This window comes from Chrysochloris asiatica, unplaced genomic scaffold (genome assembly GCF_000296735.1).
Source record: "Chrysochloris asiatica unplaced genomic scaffold, ChrAsi1.0 scaffold00081, whole genome shotgun sequence".
NCBI classification, from domain to species: Eukaryota; Metazoa; Chordata; class Mammalia; order Afrosoricida; family Chrysochloridae; genus Chrysochloris; species Chrysochloris asiatica.
In genome coordinates, this window is record NW_006408599.1 from 523,643 (window position 1) to 544,191 (window position 20,549).

Genomic DNA, 20,549 nt, shown 5'->3' on the forward strand with positions numbered 1-20,549 from the left:
GACCAAGACTGGGAGGAAACTAACTTTAAATTAAACTTGAATAGCAGGTAAGATTGTGAGGGAAATATTTCGTTTTAGTTTTCTTTAATAGTGCTCTATGAAAGTACCTTTTAGGTTTCCATGTCCTTTAATGCTATTCACACATAGTTATTATAATTTAAAAGGTCGTTTTTCTAGGAAAAATATAATTAATCCTTAAAAATTGCTTTATAAGCTAACATTTTTGTCACTTTTTACTTAACCTTATTTAAAAATTGCAATATATGTTCGCTAAAGTCCTTTGTATTTCTGCTCTTCTGGACTTCCGTAATTTCACATAAATTCTTTGTCTGCAATTACATTTGGTTGCTACCAGATTAACTGTGCTACCGTTGTGATGTTCTCTGTGATATTCTAGGGAAAGCACCCACAGAGTCAAAACAGAACTAAGAAAACTCAGATCTACCGAGATAGACTTTTCTTCTTTTCCATCCCCTCTGAACACCCTTCTTAGATATGCAGAAATTTCCTACTTCATAGGCCTCTCCTCCACAAGGTACAAACCAGAAAACTCACTTTCGCACCCTCCCTTGAAGCTGGATTACAGACATATGAGCTAGCTTCCATCAGTCCACATGTGAGTTAAGATGACTTAATTCTAAGTAGAGCAAAGTGAGAAACCATGCACCACATGGAATCCATTTTCTGGCCCAGGAGGCTGGAGAAGCAGCCAACTTTCAGGCAACCGTAGTGCAATTTTAGCAGCAGACGTGCAATCTGAGGCTGGAGAAGCAGCCAGCTTTCAGGCAACCGTAGTGCAATTTTAGCAGCAGACGTGCAATCTGAGATGCTGGTGCTTGCTGGCAGGAGCAGAAGCATCTTCACAGGAGTGGCGGGGTGAGGTCTGCAGTCTAATTCTCTGACCTTCCCAGTGATTTCCTGAGCTACAAAAGGTCCTATAATAAATTCCTTAATGCTTAAACTGGCTAGAATAGGTGCTGTTATTTACACTCCAGGTGTGTTATATTATAAACTCCAGGTGATCTGCTTCATCTCAGGGCTCCACAGTGGAGTAGGAGAGGAAGAGCAGAGTGAACAAAACAATTGTCTTCTTTAACTGATTTCTTGTTTATTATTTGTTCTACCCAACTTGAATGAGGGCTCTGTAAGACCAGAAGCCTTGTCTGACTTGATCACTCACTGCTGTAGTCTCAAACCCCTAACAATGTCTGGCATATATTAAGCACTTAGGAAAGCAAATATTTGTGACTGAATTAATACCATGTATGTAAAGTGGAGCTATACACTTCTATCCTGCCCTCTATCTTAGACCCTGGGACAGACAGAGAAGACAACCCTGGCACCGAGTCACATCGGGAAGCCAGGAAAAATTGAATGGATCACATAGTACAACATCTAGACTCAGACACACCTGGGTTCCATGCTTGACTCTGTCACCTGTGGGCATGTTGTGTAACCATTCTTGAGTCTTGGTTGTCACTGTTTTTAAATGGGGATATACCATCTAGCTCATACTGTTGGTACAAGAATACCCAAGGTCAGCAGTTTGATTCTTCCAACCACTCCACAGGACAGATATGAGGCTTTCTGCTCCTGTAAAGATTTAGAACCTTGGAACCTTATGTAGGGTCACTATGAGTTGAAACCCACTCAGTGGCCCACAACCACCACCACCACCAGAGTGTGAAGTTGGCACACAGTAAGTGCTCTCCCCCATACATGCACCTCATGTCTATTGCATTCTCTTTAAAGGAGGATGGTGGGAAGTGAATGCTATATCTCATGGGACTGGGTCCTTATTTATTTTAGGAGAGCAGCTTGCAAAATGTAATGCCTAAGCCTGGTGTGGCGCTGTGGGTTAATGCACTGGACTGCAAAATCAGTTTGAACTGCAAGGTCAGAGGTTCAAGCTCACCAGCCACTCCTTGGAAACCCTATACAAGGTTTGTATTTGAGTTGGAACTGACTCAACAGCACTAACAACAACAACAAGTCACACAAAAAACAAATGTAACAGTGGTGGAGCATATACACAATGGCAGATCCCAAGGGATCCCAGTAGAAAGTCTTGTGCTGCAACCTCTATCACACATAGTTTGTGACAAGGAGAAGGACCCCTTCAATGTTGTCCCTACTTCTAAGGATGGGACCAAAAGAGACACATAGCATGCAACTTTGGAAAGAGAACTTTATTAGCCTCTTGAGAAACAGCTGCCATGATTCAAAACCTAGAAGGGTCCAAGCTCTGATGCTTCCCAGCCAAAGGCAGAGAAGGCCCAACTGTTCTTTCTACATCCTTGGACCAGGGTCCAAGTAGGGGGCCCCAAGAAAAATACCCCAACTTCTTGTTTCCCTCAGTACAGGAACAGGTTCAGGTAATGTATTTGTTGGATATTAGATTCCCTGCTCTATGGATATCTTGTTGAACAGGAAAATAAATCAAATCAACATGCTAGACATTCATATCAGGACTGTGCGGGCATATTAGCCAGTGTTCTGGATCATCAAGCAAGAACACAATTTTCTGGATCACCAGTCATAAAATCAACATCCCAGAGGGTCACCCACAATTCTAGACTGCAAAATAAGAGATCCCTAACTTTCTAGATGAACTTCCCAGATGACTTAATCAGGAGTTTCACATTCTAAAAATGTCTACATTCTAAATCAACCAGAAAGCTGACATTATAGGTTGTCAACCAGGAACCCAGAGTTCTGGTATGCCAAATGAGAACCACTCCTAACATTCTGGATGATTAACCAGGAATTCAGCATTCTAGAACAACAAACAAATCCACAACATTCCAGATCATTGATTGAAGGTTTCAAAGTTGTAAATGTCAGCTCTAACAGTCTCAATACCAAACGAGAAACCCAGCATTTAAGACTATCAGCCCTGGCTTCGGCATTCCTCCAGAATGCTGCTGCTTTGTCCCCTTAGAGCTCTGTGGCTGGCCGCTCCACACTAGGCTGTTCATCCTGGCTGGGGTCCGGCACACGGAAGGCAACGTAGGGACATGTTTTGGTGTTGAGGCACACCAGCTTCTTCAGTGTGGCAGTCTTGACAATGTTGAAACCTGCCTCGCCACCAAATGTGCTTGGTTTCCAGTACTCCGGAGAACAGATGGGATTCCCTAGGAGGCCCTTGAGGGAAAAGGGAGCCCCAATTTCTATCATACTCTCCCCAAAAATGGAGTTTGGAAGGCACTTCTCAAGAAGCAGCCCTGGATAGAACTCCATGGCATCAATGTCACCATACAGCTCTTCCAATTCAGCCGCCATCTCCTTCTCTCCTGTAAGAAAGAGGCAAAGGTAGGGTCAAAGCCATGCTGCCAATAGGTTCATCTGGGGAGGGAGCCTTCTAAGTCCATTTTTTACTGGGGAATAAGGGACTCAAGAACATTAGTTTGAACAACTGGAAACATAACCTAAACCTGGCCTAGCAGGCACTGGGAAAAGGCATTAACTTTCTTCCAGGGCTGAATCTAGAGAAGGATTGTGCCACTGAATACAGTCTAAGGGCCTGGGTCTGCCAACTAACAGTGGTACCTTGAGCAATTCACCTGTCTTCTCTGGTCCCTAACTACCTGATCATTCTAACAGGGAACCACTTCTTTCACGGACAGGCTTCAAGACCTTATCCTAGTCCAAGCCCCTTCATTCTATTGGAGCTCAGAAACCTAAAACTGACATAGAGTGTCTATTTTTTCTGCCTCTCTGGAGTGTTCATCAAAGTCCATTAAAGAATGGGTGCTCTTTGGCAAACCCAAAGATTGCCATTCCAGGATTATGGGAAACTCTTCCACTGGTCCCAAGATCTGCCTCATTCTGAAACACACATCTTCACAGATAGGAACCAAGGACATTGAGCACTGCTACTCCATCCTCCATACTTCAAATCCATCCTCTATGGGACACTAGTGCAGAATCATGGGTCATGTCACATCCTGCTCAAAGTCCTACAATGGCTTCTTGTTATCTCTGACAAGGATCCCCAATAATTGGAGATCTCAAACAAAAGACTGTGTGTGGATGTACAGATGCTTGTGCATGACCCAGACCTACTTCCAGAATCATCACAACTGGGAGTAACATCTGGGATTTTATTATTTTCATCAGTTTTCCAAGTGTATCTTATGCAGCTGGCCCATAAAAGGGCATTTACGAACTAGACCAAAAGGTCGGAAGTTTGAGCCCACAAGCAACTCCATGGGAGAAAGATGAGGCTTTATGCTCCTATGAGATTTACAGTTTCAAAAATCCTATACAGGGTTGCTATGAGTCAGAACCAATTCGATGGTACTTAACAGCAACAATAACAGAATAAGGGTCCCTGGATGGTGTAAATGGTTAACATGCTTGGCTGCTAACCAAAGGTTAGAGGTGTTAGTCAATCCAGAGGTGCATTAGAAGAAAGTCCTGGTGATCTATTGCTGAAAAGCTCCTGAAAGCCCTAAGGAGTACAGGTCTACTCTGACACATATAGAGTCGCCATGCATTGGGGTTGTCTGAGGACACTGGTTTGGGTTTTGTTTGTTTGTTTAGATAGAGTAAAACTCAATATATTTAGCATGATATCTAAAATTGGATACAACATGAACACCCTCCACTTAAGCCCCATGTTCCAGTCATACCTGCTACTTACTCAGCGTTCTCCTGAGTAGGTGCAGTCTTTCTGACCTCTGTGCCTTTGTACTCTCTGTTTCTCTCCCTAATGCTCTTCCCTTCAAACCCAGCAGGAAAAGCACCTTCTCTCCCCAGGCAGGGCTACTTACTGTGTCATTCTCTTCTCCCTAGGTCTCTGCTCTCCTGCCCTTATTATTCCCACGTCATGGTGCTGGCCACAATCTGTGGTAGAATTTGTGTCCCTGACTCTCCCTCACTTTACTGTGAGTTCCTCGAGGGCTGGAACTGTGTCCAGGAAACAACTGCTCACCTGTGAGCTCCTCGAAAGTAGTGTAGGGTTTCATGCCAAACCTCTTGCGATATTCATTGAAGGGCTGCAGCTGCAATTCTCGAGACTCCTTGATGACCTCCACAGCCACGTGCAGGACGTGCTGGTCTATGTTCCTCCCACCACCGATCTGCCAAGAGATGAGCACAGCTGCAGTCTGAGAGTCAGAAACGTGCAGGGCGTGCTGGTCCATGTTCCTCCCCCCACCAATCTGCCAGGAGATGAGCACAGCTGCCGTCTGAGAGTCAGGCCAGACTGTCCTGCATTAGGGCCTTAGGGAAAAAATTTTGGGCCAGGCATCCTCCCTGAGCTAGAAAAGAATGACTCAGTTTCACAGCCACTGTGCTGGGGATATGGCCACTAGAGCTGCCACTGTCATGCTCTCTCAGGGACCACCCTAGGCGGAGTCACAGTTTCCTCAACTTTAAAATGTCCAGTGGGCCAGGAGGACCTCCCTAGTGGCTCCCTGACTCACACTGTTGCCGACTCCTTTCAATCTACTTGAGAACCTCCAAGGTTCTGTTAAGGAAGGCTCAGGATCTCTTAGGTTCATCAACAAGGATTCTGCAGGAGAGATTACCAGCATGGATGAATGAAAGCAGAAAGGGAGGCACCCCAGCTCTGGAGATGAAAGTTAAAAGCTGACGAGGGTTTCTGAGCCAACAATTGACTTCAAGAGAAGGATGAAGGAATACTACGTTGAGGTGTCAGAAGTCAAGGGAATCAGATTAAAAATCCACTTTATGAATTTCCTAAGGGTTTTCTTTACTTCTTCTGGGGACAGTGGGTATGAGTAGGAGTGAATAGAGTTAGACTTATGGCTACGTCTAGGTTGGCCTTGTTGTTGTTGTTAAGTGCCGTCGAGTCGGTTCCGACCCATAGCGACCCTGTACAGGGTTTCCGAAGGTGTAGGACTTCATTTATGTTAGGGTAGTAATTAGGATTAGGGTTAGTATTAGGAGTAAGGCTTGGGCTAAGGTTAGAGTGAGGCTTGGCCTAGTATTTAGGGTTACAGTTAGGTTTATTTTTATTTGTTTTTCTTATAATCTATTTGATTTCCTCTTCATTGAGAAGTTCTGTAAATATATTACTACCTCTTTTTTAACTTTGTGGGGTTTTTGTTGTTGCAACTGTATCTCTGGTTCTCTCTTTTCAGTTTTGTGGGTCTGCTTTATTTTGAATACTTCTACATCTGGAGTTCTGGTATGGAGCTACAGGATAAGCACTGGACTGTTCATCACAAGGTTGGCAACTCAAAGCCAACAGCTGATCCTTGGAAATTCTATACAGGGGTACTATCAGTCAGAACCAACTCAACAGCACTTAACAGCAACAACATATCTGGGTTGAATTCTAAGATATTGTCATGTATGTTAATCTCAGGTTGTTGTCTGCTACTGTTAGTTCTCTGTCCAAAGAACTCCCTTTAGTATTTTTTGTAAGGTTGGTCTGGTTTTTACAAATTCTTTTAATTTATGTTTATCTGAAAAGTTTACTGCCATATTTGATGGACAGTTATGCTGGATATATGATTCTTGGTTGGCAATATTTTTCTTTCAGAGTTTTATATATGTCAGCCCATTGTCTTCTTACCTGCATGGGTCTGCTGAAAAGTCAGAGTTTAGTCTTACAAGTTCTCCTATGTAGGTAACTTTTCATTTTTTTCTGTGCTGCCCTTAAGATTCTTTTCTTGTCTTTGGTTTTGAAAAATCTGATTATAATATATCTTGGTATTTTTCTTTGGGGATCTATCTTGTTTGGAGTTACTTTATCTTCTCTTTCATGATGTTAAGGAAATTTTCTTCCAACAACTCTTGGACAATATTCTCTATGTTTTTCTTTGTTTGTTTGTTTTGTCTTTTCCTGTTCTGGAATTCCAATCACACATAAATTATTCCTCTTGATAATGCCCCAGGTAAATCTTAGATTATCATTGGACTTTTTTGTTCTTTTTCCATTTCTATCAGATGAATATTGAGTTTTTCTTCAAACTCAGTAATTGAACCTTCCATTGGTTCAATTCTATCTACTTCTTTACCCTTTCAGCATCTTACCTATTTCTGAAGTCTTCATATTAATCTTCTGACTTGCTCATTGCTGTTTTTGTATGGTTCCCTTTTTTTTTTTTTTTTCATTTACTTTGCCAGTTTGTTTCCTGAATTATTCTATAGTTTTTGTCTATGTTTTCCTTGATTTTGTCTGCAATTTTCCCAATCATTCTCAGTCCACTGAAGGTGCCTAAATCACATTTGTCTGAATTCCTTATCAAGTAGTTTTCATTCTGATATTATATTTTCTGATTCTGTATTCTGGTCACTTGTTTGAGGCACTCTGTATTGTTTCTTCTTGCAAACTGAAGTTGTTTATTTCCTCTGAGACAGATAATTGTATCGTATTTATATTTAATTGATGATTGTATATTGGTGTGTTCTCAGGCACTTGCTACCTGTCTCCTGTGAAGTATGAATGTGGTTTTCTGTTCATTATTTGTGTAGCATAGTTCAGGGCGGGCTCATGAGCCTCCAGAAGTAGGGTTGCTACATCTGGCTCCCAACCCTAGGCAGAGCAGAGACTGCATGAGAGAAGGAGCCATGACTGCTGGGAACTGAACACACCCTCAGCTACCACAAGGGCAAGGTAACAGGGAGATCTGCACCCACTTGCCACCAACCTCCCATAATGCCCTGTGCCTGCAGGCAGCTGTATCAACAGCAACTTGCAAGATGGCCATGCCACTCCATGTCAACCCACAATCCACCCATTTTTCTTCTCTCCCACTGTTTCTGTTCAGCTTCCTCTTCCAGTTGGCACTCAATATGCACCTCTCTCTGTCCTATCCTCTGAAGCTCAGGGTTCCAGGATCACCACCTGTATATGTTTCACTCAGTCTCCATGTCTTTGTTGCAAAGGGTCAGCTCAGTGTATCAATCGACTCTGTCATCTTGTCCTGGAAGTCTCTAAGATATTTTTTTTCAAAAGAAGTCCTGGTGTGTGGCACTGTAAGATAAGCACTAGACAGCTAACCATAGTTCAAACCCACCAGCAGCTTCTTGGAAGCTCTATATAGGGTCACTATGAGTTGGAACAGACTCAACTGTACTTTAACAACAGAGCTGACATGTGCTTGTCACTCTCCAAGTCCATTTTTATCATAGAACAGAGATAATTCATGTATTTTTGTGACATTTGCAATATATTTTTTTTCCTTCGTTGCTGTCAAGAATATGCACAGAAAATTTTTGAGGGTGCTTCAAAAAGTTCATAGAAATTTTCCATTATATTTTTATTCCATTTTCCACAAACTTTTTGAAGCCCCCCTCATACACCAATTCAACAGTTTCTACACACACAATTCAGTGACCTTGAGTACATTCTTCAAGTTCTATAACCATTCTCCCTTTTTTTCTGAGCATAAATTCACTGCCTCTTAAGCTTTCTATCAAATCTTTATAGAGTTACTGTTACCAATTCCACCCCAAATAGATAGTTCTTGAAAACACATAATGCTCAAGGCAGACCTCTTTTACTAGTCAAGCTAAACTATTATTTGATTTTAAAAAGACTTTTGGTTTAAAGTTTAAAGATTATCTCAGGACAGTAGATTAGTGATTCATCCAACCTTCATGGTTCCAGGAAGTCTGAAGCCCATGAGAATTTAAAATTCTGTTCTGCATTTCCCCTTTTTCATCATGATTCTTCTCTAGAATCTTTGATCAAAATGTTCAGTAATGGTATCCAGGCACCATCCAGTTCTTCTGGTCTCATGGCAAAGGAGGCAGTTGGACATGAGGCAATTACCCATATATTCCACTTACTCCTCCTATTCCTGACTCTCCTGTTTCCTCTGTTGTTCCAGGCAAATAAAGGCCAATTGTTGTGCCTGGGATGTCCACTTGTAAGCTTTTAAGACCCCAGGGACTACTCATCAAACTAGGCGGCATGATGAAAGCACTAAGCTTGTTGTTAGGCCATAAAACATAAACATGTTGTTCCATAAAACTGGGACACCAAGAAACCAAATCCCATGAGGTTTCTGGTTATACATAAGCAGCCTCAGCAGCTATTCTTTGTTGTTGTTGTTGTGTGATGATTTTATATATATATAACAACTTTTGCCAATTCATTGTTTTATAAGTGTATAACTTACTGACAGCAATTACAATAATTGGCTATACAGCCCTACCCTTCATGAATGCACTATTTCTATCGCTGTTAACCCTCACTCCTTCCCTCCCTCTCACCCCTGGTAACCACTAATAAACTTTGACCTATATACAATTGTCCCTTCTTTTCTTTTTATAGAAGAGAGACCATACAATATTTGTCCTTTTGTGATTGACTTATTTCACTCAGCATAAAGTCTTCTAGCTCCATTCATATTATAGCATGCATATAGAGTTCATTTTTTCTACTGATTGAGTAGTATTTTTTGTATATATGTACATTTTTTTTATTCATTCATATGTTGATGGGCATTTAGGTTGTTTGCACCTTTTGGCTATTGTGAATAAGCATGCAATTAACATGGGTGTACAAATCTCTCTCTGTTTAAACCTCTGCTTTTAAGTCTTTGGGGTATATACCTAGGAGTGGAATTGTTGGTATCATATGGTAGTTCTATATGGAGCCCTGGTGGTATAGTGGGTTATGTGTTGGGTTGCTAACCACAAGGTTAGCAATTCAAATCCACCAGTTGCCCTGTAGGAGAAAGAGGTTTTCTGTTCCCATTAAGATATATTGTTGTCATTAAATGCCATTGAGTTGGTTCTGACTCATAGCAACCCTGTATAGTGTTCCTGAGGAGTGGCTGGTGAGTTTGAACCACAGACCTTGTAGTCCAGTGCTTATCCTACAGTGCCACACCAGGACTCTGTTGAAAAACCTACATAGATAAGACTGTTGTGAGACAGAATTAACACAATGGCAGTGGATTTGGGATTATTTTCTTCCCCCTGGTTATGGTAGTTCTATTTTTACATTGCCACGTTGTTTTTCACGTGGCTGTACCATTTTGCATTCCCACCAACAGTGCAAAACCACATTATGGCCAACATTTGGTATTTTCTGGGAGTTTTAAATATTATCCACCCCTGTTGTTGTTGTTAAGTGTCCTCAAGTCAGTTTCAACTAATAGCAACCCTGTATAGGGTTTCCAGAACTCCTGATGTGGCACTATAGGCTAAGCACTGGACTGCTAGCCAAAATATTGGTGGTTCAAACCCACTAGCCACTCCTTTAAAACCTATACAGAGTCTTTATGAGTCCAAACTGCCTCAACGGCACATAACAACAACATAAAGTTTCCAAGAAGTGACTGGAGGGTTTAAACCAATGGTCTTGCAGTTAGCAGTTCAGTATTTATCTTACAGCACCACGCCAGGGCTCTATACCCACCCTAGTGAGAATGAAATGGTATCTCATTGCTTGATTTGAATCTATGGTGCTGTAGGATCAGCAATAGACTGTGAACCATAAGGTTGGCAGTTCAAATCCACCAGCTGCTCCTTGGAAACTCTGTACAGGGTCTCTATGAGTCAGAACCGACTCAACAGAACTTAACAACAAATGGTTAATGGTGCTGAGAATCTTTTCATGTGTTTGGTGACCATTTGAATATCCTCATTAGTGAAATGTCCTTTGCCCATTTTATGATTGGGCTATTTGTCTTTTTGTTGCTAAATTATCAAAGTTTTATATATATATTAGCTATCAGATTGCTGTTGAATATAAGGTTTTGAAGATATTCTCTTAGTGGGTAGCTTGTCTTTTCACTAAAGTCTACTGATGAATGAAAGGTTTAAATTTTTCTAAGATCCCATTTATTTATTTTGTCTTTTGCTGTTTGTGTTTTTGTGATTACATCAGATAATTCTTTTTCTTTTTTTAAGCTAGGCCTGTGTTGCAACTGATTTTACTTCTAAAAAATGTTACGGCTTTAATTTGCAAATTTAGGTTCTGAATCCATTTTGAATTGGGTTTTGTGTATGGTATGAAACATGAATCCTGTTTCTGTTTTTTGCGTGTAGAAATCCAATTTTCCCAGCATCATTTATTGAAAAGACACTTCTTTCTCCATCGAATGGACTTAGCACCCTTGTCAAAAATTAACCATCGATATTTGGATTTACTTATGAACTCTCAATTTTATTGCATTGGTCTTGTGTGTCTATTGTTTTACCGATATCAGACTGCTTTGATTACTGTAGCTGTGTTATTGTTGTTGCTGTTAGGTGCAATCAAGTTGGTTCTGTGGCTTTATAGTGATCCATGTACAACAAAATGAAATACTGCCCAGTCTTGCACCCTCTTAATAAACCTTGCTATATCTGAGCCCTTTGTTGCAGATGCTATATCAATCCATTTCATTGAGGCTCTTCCTCTTTTTCTCTGACCCTCTACTTGACCAAGCTAGATGTCTGTCTCCAAGGACTGATCCCTCCTGATAACATGTCCAGAGTAAATGAGATCATCTTCACTTCTAAGGGATATTCTGGCTGTACTTCTTCCCAACAGATTTGTTCATTCTTTTGGAAGTTGTGGTATATTTAATATTTAATATCCTTCACCAGCTATGTAGTACGTTTTAAAATCAGGAAAGTGTGAGTCCTCCTATCTTGTTCTTCTCTTTCAGCATTGCTTTAGCTATTAAGTAAGGGCCTTTTCAGCCCGCTGTGTAATGTTGAGGGTTGGTTCTAAAAGAAGGCATTGCATTGAATCTATAGATTGTTTTGGGTAATATTGACATTATAACAATATTAAGTCTTCCATCTTCCAATCCATGAACAGAGAACAAGGTTCTATTCATTTAAGTTTTCTTTGATCTCTTTCAGCAGTGTTTCATATAATTTTATACAAGTCCTTCACATCCCTGGGTAGAACTAGTCCAGGTGTTTTATTCTCTTAGATGCCTTTGTAAATGGAATTGTTTCCCTAAGATCCCTTTCATATGCTGGTGTATAGAAACCCAACTGAAATTTGTTTGTTACCCTTGTACCATGGAGTCCTAGTGTGGTGCCATGGGTTAATGCTCTGTACTGCAAAGTCATTTGAAAAGCAAGATCGGCAGTTCAAGCTCACCTGCCATTCCTCAGAAACCCTATACAGGTTTTATGGGTCAGAATCGACTCGACAGCACTTAACAACAACAACAACAACCTTGTACCCTGCAACTTTGCTAACTTCTTTTATTAGCTCTAGAAGTGTTCTTGTGGAAGATATTCTTTTAGGGGATCTGCTAAGCGAACTATTTTTATTTAATCTCATGCTCTGTATCATAGTAGTGAGATGCAACAAAATGTACTGAGCATCTAATATTTAAGAAGTGAGTCCATAATATCGGGCCACCACTAAGAAGAAGAAATAGAAGGAATAGGGAGATAGTAACACAAAGCATCGTCACTCCATTCAGACTAGGTAAAGTCAGAGGAACCGACATGACTGCAGGCAGTGCTCTCCTTCCTTCTGCCAAGCTGACTGTGAGAAGAAAGGCCGCAAGCTAGCAAGGAGGGTGTAAAATGTTACTAGGAAAACTATAGTATCTAAACAATTCTAGTTAAACTAAGCATGGGGTTTAATCCTTTGAAGGGAGAGAAAACCCAGGTAAACTGGTGAGATAAAGGAGGCTTCAGAAAAAGATTCCCGTTCATAACAGTTTAGAACCATTGGTCTAAAGAAGTCTTATTGAGGAGGAGTTCCCTTTAGACAGAAAAAGCATAATAGGGTAGGAGTGGGGTTTGGGGGTGGGGGAAGCATAGTTGGATGAAAACAGGCACCTTGGAGTAAAAATACAGAGAGGGTGTTACCATTGTGGATTGACCATTTGCAAGCTGTGGGACCTTGGGCGTTTACTTCAGCTTAGTCCCCATTTCCTCATATGTAAAAACTGGAAAGACAAGTACATCTACCTCATAGGATTGTGGTAAAATAAATGTGATAAAGTATGCAAAGTGGTTATCACTATGTCAGCCACATGGCAACCCCCCTCCCACCCCCAAGTTGTTAGCCATGTGCTATGGTTATCAGGGGAAACCCTGTTTTTATCACTCCTAACATTCTTCTCAACATCCTGAGAAACAGCACACTCCTGTCCCCTTTCTGCCTGTGCCACAGAATAGTTTCCATATATATCATCATGGTCATTCCTTGAAAATACTTTAAAGACCACAGCTCATCACACAAATGGAATTATCTATGGGCATATGTGTCCCCACAGAGAACAGAGGCCTTAAAACAGCCAGCAGCTTTCCACTGGTAGCAGTATATGCTAATCACAGTCAAATTACCAGAAGGAAATTGAGATCTATATTGTGCCTCAATGTCCTAATAAGACTCAGGAGTGAAAAGGAGCTGAGGGTTGAGGATGAAAATGCAAGAATCAGAAAGCAGGGAGCTTGTGTGTCAGGAGAAGGGAAGGACACATTTCGGAGGGAATTGGTTAGAAATTCCAGGGAAAGTGGCCAGTGGTTTAATAAATATATACAATATGCAGGCACTTTCACATCCTGATTATCCTTCTGTTTCTCAAATCTAGGCCTTGCTCATGCTGTCCCTCTATCTAGAACACTAAGACTAGGGAAGCTCCTATTTGTCCTTCAGATCTCTGCTAGGCTTCTTATCCATAACACACCAATTCCTTACAGATAACCCCCAAAACTGGATCAGAAGCCCCTCCCCACGTTCCCAGAATACTTTGAACTTTCTCTGTGTAGTTCTAATCAAATCCAATAACATCGAAGTACTTAGCATAGTCTAACACACAGTAAGAGCTCAGAGGATGTTAACTAGCGTATGACTACAATCCCTTTCTAGGGTGTAAGCTCCAAGAAGATAAGAGCCAAGAACTACATGAATCTTGTTCGCCACTATCTCTGTAGTACCTGGAATCATGTCTGGCACTGCTAAGTGCACAAAAAAACAAGAGAATTAATGAAGGAATGCTCACAGTCAATCTTTTGCGGTAACGCTGCCCCCACTTTACAGACGAGGAACTGGGGTTCAGTCAAGATCTGTTACTTCTCAGAACCCACAAGCCCTCCCCAATACTACCCTGGGACTTACCCGGCCCGCAACCTGACGAGAAAAAGCATCCACGAGAGCCTCAACCCCGTAGTCCGCCAGCATCGAGGTATTGAACAAGAACTGCTCGTAGGTGTACTCTTGGGAGCCCACCTTAAAGGAGTTGGGCATGAGCGGGTGCCAGCGGTAGAGCTGGTTGAACTCCACTGCAATGCGGTTGCTGTACTGGAATTGGGCTCCGAACAGCAGCTCTGGGTCAAACTTCAACTGCAAGAAGTAGCCACTCAGCTGCTGCACATACTCCTCAATGACAATCTTGATGGTCTCCCCTAGGCAGGAAAGGATTGGAGAGTCAGCAGGTCACACTCGTTTAGATACCCAGCTTGAGAATTGGGCCAGTGCATGATAAGTGTTTGTTTTTGCTTGTGACTAGTGTCTTTGTTGCTATTGTTAATATTAATTTAAGTTGGCCATTATTCACTTTGTCTCTTTGTATAAAACTTTCTGTCTCAATTTTGACTGGGGTCCCCCAGCTACTCTTACATTTCAAAGGGAGGCCCTGCTAAGCAGGACATACAAAGAGAGTATCCAAGAACCATGGCTTATTAAAAGAGGTTGGAGAGGCCACCAAATATGGGAAAGTAGAGGTCTGCTTGCACTTGGGCCACGTTACTTAATCTCGCTGAACCCCACTTTTCTAACTGTGAAATGTGTCTAATAATAGTACCTACTCCTGGTGTGACGCTTCAGGATCCACACTGGACTGCAAATCACAAGGTCAGCAGTTCAAACCCACCAGCTACTCCTTGGAAAACTAACACCAGATCACTATGAATCGGAACCAACTAAACGCCACTTAACAACAACAACAACTTCATAGTGTCACTGTGAAGAGTTTACAACAAATGTGTCTAAAATGCCTGGCATAGGACCTGGCACATAGGATGTGTCAATACGTGTATGCATCAGCTAGAAACAGGAGTACCAAGTATAGGCACAAGGGGAGAATCCCCTCCCCGTTCTCACACACAACAAAAGATCAGACTAATGTTTCAACCTCTCTGTATTCAGGAAAGAGTCACCTATGACATGGTCAAAGTAGAATGAGCTTTGGTGCAGCCAGACCTGGGTTCAACTCTCCCTCTGCTAAGCTGTTGTTGTTAAGTGCCGTCAAGTCGGTTCCAACTTATAGCAACAATTTATAAGGTCTCCTAGGAGCAGTTGGTGAGTTTGAACCATCAAACTTCTGATTATCTACAGTTCCACACCAGGACTGCAGAGCCTTGAGTAGCCTTGGAGAATTCACTAAACCACTCTGAATTTTCATTTTCCTGGCTCATTAAGTTGTTGGGAAAGATCAGATGATGTAGCGGATGTATAGCGTTTCCTGCCCTGCATGTATCTGCTCTCCTGTGAGAGCTCCTGAGTAACTTTGGTCACAACCCCATCACCTTGTAGCATGCTGGGCAGCCTCCAGCCACACACTTGCCTGCTCTACTCAAGGTCTCTCAATTTTGAGACTTCCGAACCTGCCTCTCTCCCTCCCCAGGCTGTTCCTATTCCCAATGCCAAGCTCTTCCAGGTTCCAGTGAATCAGGCACTATAATTGGGGCCAGTCATGCCCAGTGAGGGTGGAGATGGGGGCAGGGGGTTACTGGTGACTCAGAAAAAACACAGCCTGGACAGGGGTGTCAGGGGTCAAGCTCCCAGGCAGGAAACCAGCTGACATTTTAGGCTGCAGACTCACCCCCGTAGAGGATGCAAAAATATCCTGTCCCTGAGCTCCCCAGAAGCATTCAAACTCCAGGAAGACAGATCTATGCAAGACAGGAAATGTGAGGATTTCTAAAGGCTGGGCAAGCTGGAGTTTGCCCCTGAATATGCCAGGGGCATCACTGGGTCCAAGTGGGTACAGTACTATAGGAAAACTGAGATTTGGGATGGCTAATCAGATTTACTGTGAGTCACCCAGCTAATCATCAACCAACACAGCCATCCATTTTCTGAAGACCTACTATGTGCTAGGAGGAGGCCTGGCGTGGCACTGTGGGTTAATGCGCCAGACTGAAAAGCCACTTAAACTGTGAGGTCGGCAGTTCAAATTCACCAGTCGCTCCTCAGAAACCCTATACAGGGTCACTATGGGTTGGAACCAACTTGACAGCACTTAACAACAAACAACAACTAGGTGCTAGGTGCCCTCTCATTTATTACCTCCACAAATCCTTACAACCATCAACAGCCTTGATGAACAGATCTGGCAACTGGTCTGCTCAAGGTTTTATAATTAGTAAGCAACAGAACCAGGATTCTAATCCCAACTCTCTGACCCCACACCATCCACCCCCTTCTCAGGGTAGAGATCATGCCCTTCCAGGGCATGGCTGGCTTGGAGTCCTCACCTATGAGGATGAGGCGGGTTGTCTGGAAGAGCTGCTCGTCATCCCAGGTGGGGTGCTCGGCTTTCAGCAGGTCACACACACGATTGTGCTCGCGTAGCCAGATTGTGGCATACAGCATGAGCCCGGGAAGCAGCCCAAACACCTCCTGGCCCACAGCCATCTGGCTCCGGGGCGAAATGTTCTTGGGGTAGTGCATCAACACAGGTGCTTCTTCCACCGATGGAGGGTACATGTCTCCATCCAGCACCTGTGGATAGGTCCACCGGGCAACTGGGGACAGTGGGGCACCTATACCTGCCCACAGTTGGCACCTTCCTACTGCTACTTACAGTCCCACCCCAATGTCATGGTAGAGCAGCTACCCACCCTCCTCAAACAGAGCCTGCTATTCTACCTCCTAAATCTCTTTTAAAATTGGTCCCCTTCTCACCATCCTACTACCACCACCTTGAGCCCTCATCTCCCAACCTGATTCCTCTCCCTAAGTGGACTTCCGACGTCCACTCCTGTCCCCACAACAGCCCATTCTCTATACTGCAGCCAAAGCAATCCTTTAAAGAAAAAACCCATTAATCTAGTATCACAACCTGACTTAAAAACCTTTGAGGTCCTCTCTCTACTCTTGCCAGAAACTCCAAAATCCTTAACATGGTTCCCAAAGACATGTCCACCCTTACCTCAAATGAGTCTTATCCCCAATCACTGGGTTCAGCAGCACTCCCCTACTTTCACTCCAAGCTGCTTCCACCTCCCAGCCTTTGCACATGCTAAGCCTTCTATTTAGAAAGCCCCTTGCTGCTCTGTGTTCCTATCTCCTATTCATCCTTCATACTTATTTGTAACTTCCTAGAAGCGTTCTCAATCTTCTGAACACTCTGGTCACACGCAAAGCTTCTTCTTGGTGGCTTTATCACAAGTATGATTCATTATTTTGTAGTTCATTCATTCAACAAATATACACTGAGAATCTACCATTTGCCAAGTACTGTTCTCAGCCATAAAGATTCACCAGTAAACTTTTTGTTTTTGTTTACATTGTACTGGCCAATGTGGTAGCCACTAGCCACATTAGACTGTTGAACATTTGAAATACATCCAGTATAAATAAAGAATTTGCTTTTTGATTTAATTCCATTTCAACTTAAAAACTGATACATCTGTTACTGGAAAATTCTTTAATAGGCTCGGAACAATGCAGGTATGTGAATCTATTTTTCAACTGTACAGCTTACGAAATCTAAATACAGATCAAATATTTCCATTGAAGATTTAACATCCAAATTGAAGGGAGCTCACAACATGAAATACATACCAGATTTCAAAGATTTAACATGAAAAAAGAGTGAAATATCTTATTTGTATTGGTTACAGGTTGAAATGATCATTTGTATATTGAGCTAAATAAAATATACTCAAAAAATTGAGATAGCTATTTCTTTTTCTCTTTTCTAATGTGACTACTAGAAAAAACTTTAATGACACACGTTGCTCACATTATATTTCAGCTGGGCAGTGCTGGCTTAGACAAAAAGCCCTCCTGGAGCTAGCATCCAGATGTTCATGTCTGTGGCTCCTGATGAACTATGAGTTTCCTGAGGGTACGTCCCATTAACTATGATGTTTACTGCTCCATCACCCATGCCCAGTTACTACTGGGGACTAATTGAATACGGAAATGCAGCCTGGAAATGTCCACCTCCCATTGAGCCTCAAAATCCACTTCCCAAGACGACATGTCTGTTCCTCAGTCAATTTTCTACATGCCTGCGGATTTCTCCCAAGGATTGAGTGGTAGTGTCCCTAAGTTATCCCTCCCCCAGCACACACTACCAGCTCCTGGAGCCGACCCTGTCAGGAAACCAACCAGCCTCCTCTCCCCACCCCCAAGTCTTTGCCAAGGAAGACCACCAGAGGTCCTTCCTATCAACCTAGCTCTACCTGGTACTTGAGTTTTCCATCCTTTAAGAGTCGCAGCTGATACTGACGTTCCAGGTTGTCTCCATAAATGTGGCCCAGGTCTACCTGATGACAGAGAAGGTTCACTCAGATCACCCCAATTCTGTCCCACTAATTAAGACTGGCATGTGTCACGCTCCGGGAAATCCAGAAACTCACCCCATGGCCCAGGGCCTTGGTGAAGCCAGGACCCATCTTGCCAGAAGTTTTGAAGAATTGGTGAGTAAAATGTTGTGCAAAAAAGGCAAACATGAGGTTAGTGCCTTGAGGATCAGGTATGAACTTCCTCCTGAGCAAGAAGCGACGGGCCAGGAGCTGGGCATCTGGCAACTGCTTCTTCCCTGATTGCGAAGATAGAAAATAGCACAAGAAGTCACCTGTCTGGACCTTTTGGGCTCACCAGTCAAACTGGGCCAGGCAGAAAGCCCTGAGTGGCCTCTGCAGGACCAATACCCAGTTACCAAGTGGTTCCTGTCTTCTTCTCTAGCAAAGACACTAGGAGAACGTCTGGGTGGAATGTTGGCATAGCTGGAATTCTCTTTAAATTACTTCATAAAAAATAAGGGGGCACCACCAATTGCTTGGAAAGGGATCACATTAGAAGGTCCCAGATAGAGTGGGAGACAATGAGGAGCAAAGCACAAAATAATGTATTAAAAATAAATAAAGACTGGACTTTCTGGTCAGAAAGAGACTGGAGGAACTGAAAACTATGGACCTTGACCACCCTTAGACGTGGGATGGAACTCACCCTCATGGCCCAGTTTTTAGTCAAGCAGTAGATAGGTGTATAGGAGGGACATTAACACTAGTAAGGAATGCTCACCATGGAATGGTCAATCATTCAAGATCACAAGGGCAACATTTACCGAAGGACAAAGTGGAGAAGGGGTGGGAAGGAGGTAGAATGGAAATAATAAACACAGGAAATAGGTTATATGGAGGGGATTGCAATCATTGAGATGAAACAAAATGTATGATTTGTTAAATGTACAACTGATGATCTTCTCCATAAACTTTCACTCAATTCACAATAAAAAGTTTAAAAAAATAATAAAGTGAGAGGGTATAGATGAAATGCTGTTGTCATTGTTAGCTGTCGTCATTACATAATCCTCTAATTCATGGTGACCCCATGCAAAACAGAGAAAAATGCTTCCAGATTCCGTACCACCCACAGGATGGACTGTGGGTCAGACTGGTGTGATTGAAAAATTGCAGACAAGTGTTAAAGCTGGAAGGTGGGTGGGTTCAGTATACATGACTTGTGTATATGTTTGAATAATAAAAATGGAATGGAAAGGAAAGTTTAGGAGGAAGAGCTTTGCCAATGAGGTCAATTGCAACAAAAACAAAAGAAATGTAGCTAGATAGTTGTTGTCGTTGAGTGCCATCGAGTCAATTCCAACTCATAGCAACCCTGTACAAGATTTCCCAGGAGTAGATGGTGAGTTTGAACTGCCAACCTTGAAGTTCAAACTGACCTTGAGTCCAGTGCATTAACCCAAATAGATATAAATATAGCAATAGCACTTGGTGTGGCATTGTAGGATAAGCACTGGACTGTTAACTACAAGGTCAGCAGTTCAAACCCACCAGCTGCTCCTCAGAAACCCCATTATAGGGTCACTATGAGTTGAAGCGGACTCGAAGGCACTTAACAAGAACAACATAGGTACAGATATAGATACAGATAGAGTCCTGGGTTGACACTGTAGGATAATCACTGGACTACTAACTGACAGGGTCGCTATGAATCAGAACCGACTTGACAATACTTAACAACAACATAGATATAGATGTAGTACCAATATAAGCAAGATCAACCCACTGCCATAGAGAATTCCAATTGATAATGACAGCACAGGACCAAGTAGAACTGCCCCTTAGCCTTTCTGAGACAGTAAATCTTTTTGAGGGCAGACATCGTCATCATTCTCCCTCAGAGCCACTGGTGAGTTTGAACCACTGACCTTGTGGTTAGCAGCTTAACCAACCACTACACCACCAGGGCTCCTTTGTATTTGTACCCTATACTGGTATAAAGGAGTTGGTATGGCCCTATAGGATAAGCACTGGAATGCTAGACTGCTACCCACCAGACTCTCCTTGGAAACCCTAAACAGGGCCACTATGAGTCAGAACAGACTTCATGGCACTTAACAACAACTAGTACGAAGGAGCCCTGCTGGCATAGTGGATACAAATATATCTTAACTGTG

At 42.5% G+C, this 20,549-nt stretch overlaps 1 protein-coding gene across 3 annotated transcripts in view; it reads right to left on the reverse strand.

The window, feature by feature from the left end:
• Positions 1-2,937: 2,937 nt before the first annotated feature.
• Positions 2,938-20,549, reverse strand: part of PTGS1 (prostaglandin-endoperoxide synthase 1 (prostaglandin G/H synthase and cyclooxygenase)) — a 29,138-nt gene continuing 11,526 nt past the window's right edge. For 2 of the 3 annotated variants that reach the window (XM_006865651.1, XM_006865653.1), the window contains 6 exons: positions 18,487-18,668; positions 18,310-18,393; positions 16,372-16,618; positions 14,012-14,298; positions 4,937-5,084; positions 2,938-3,293 (listed from right to left, as the gene is read on the reverse strand). In XM_006865651.1, the coding sequence (XP_006865713.1) occupies positions 2,938-3,293; positions 4,937-5,084; positions 14,012-14,298; positions 16,372-16,618; positions 18,310-18,393; positions 18,487-18,668 (1,304 nt within the window). The remainder of the gene's footprint in view (positions 3,294-4,936; positions 5,085-14,011; positions 14,299-16,371; positions 16,619-18,309; positions 18,394-18,486; positions 18,669-20,549) is intronic. The other variant, XM_006865652.1, reaches the window with a different exon arrangement.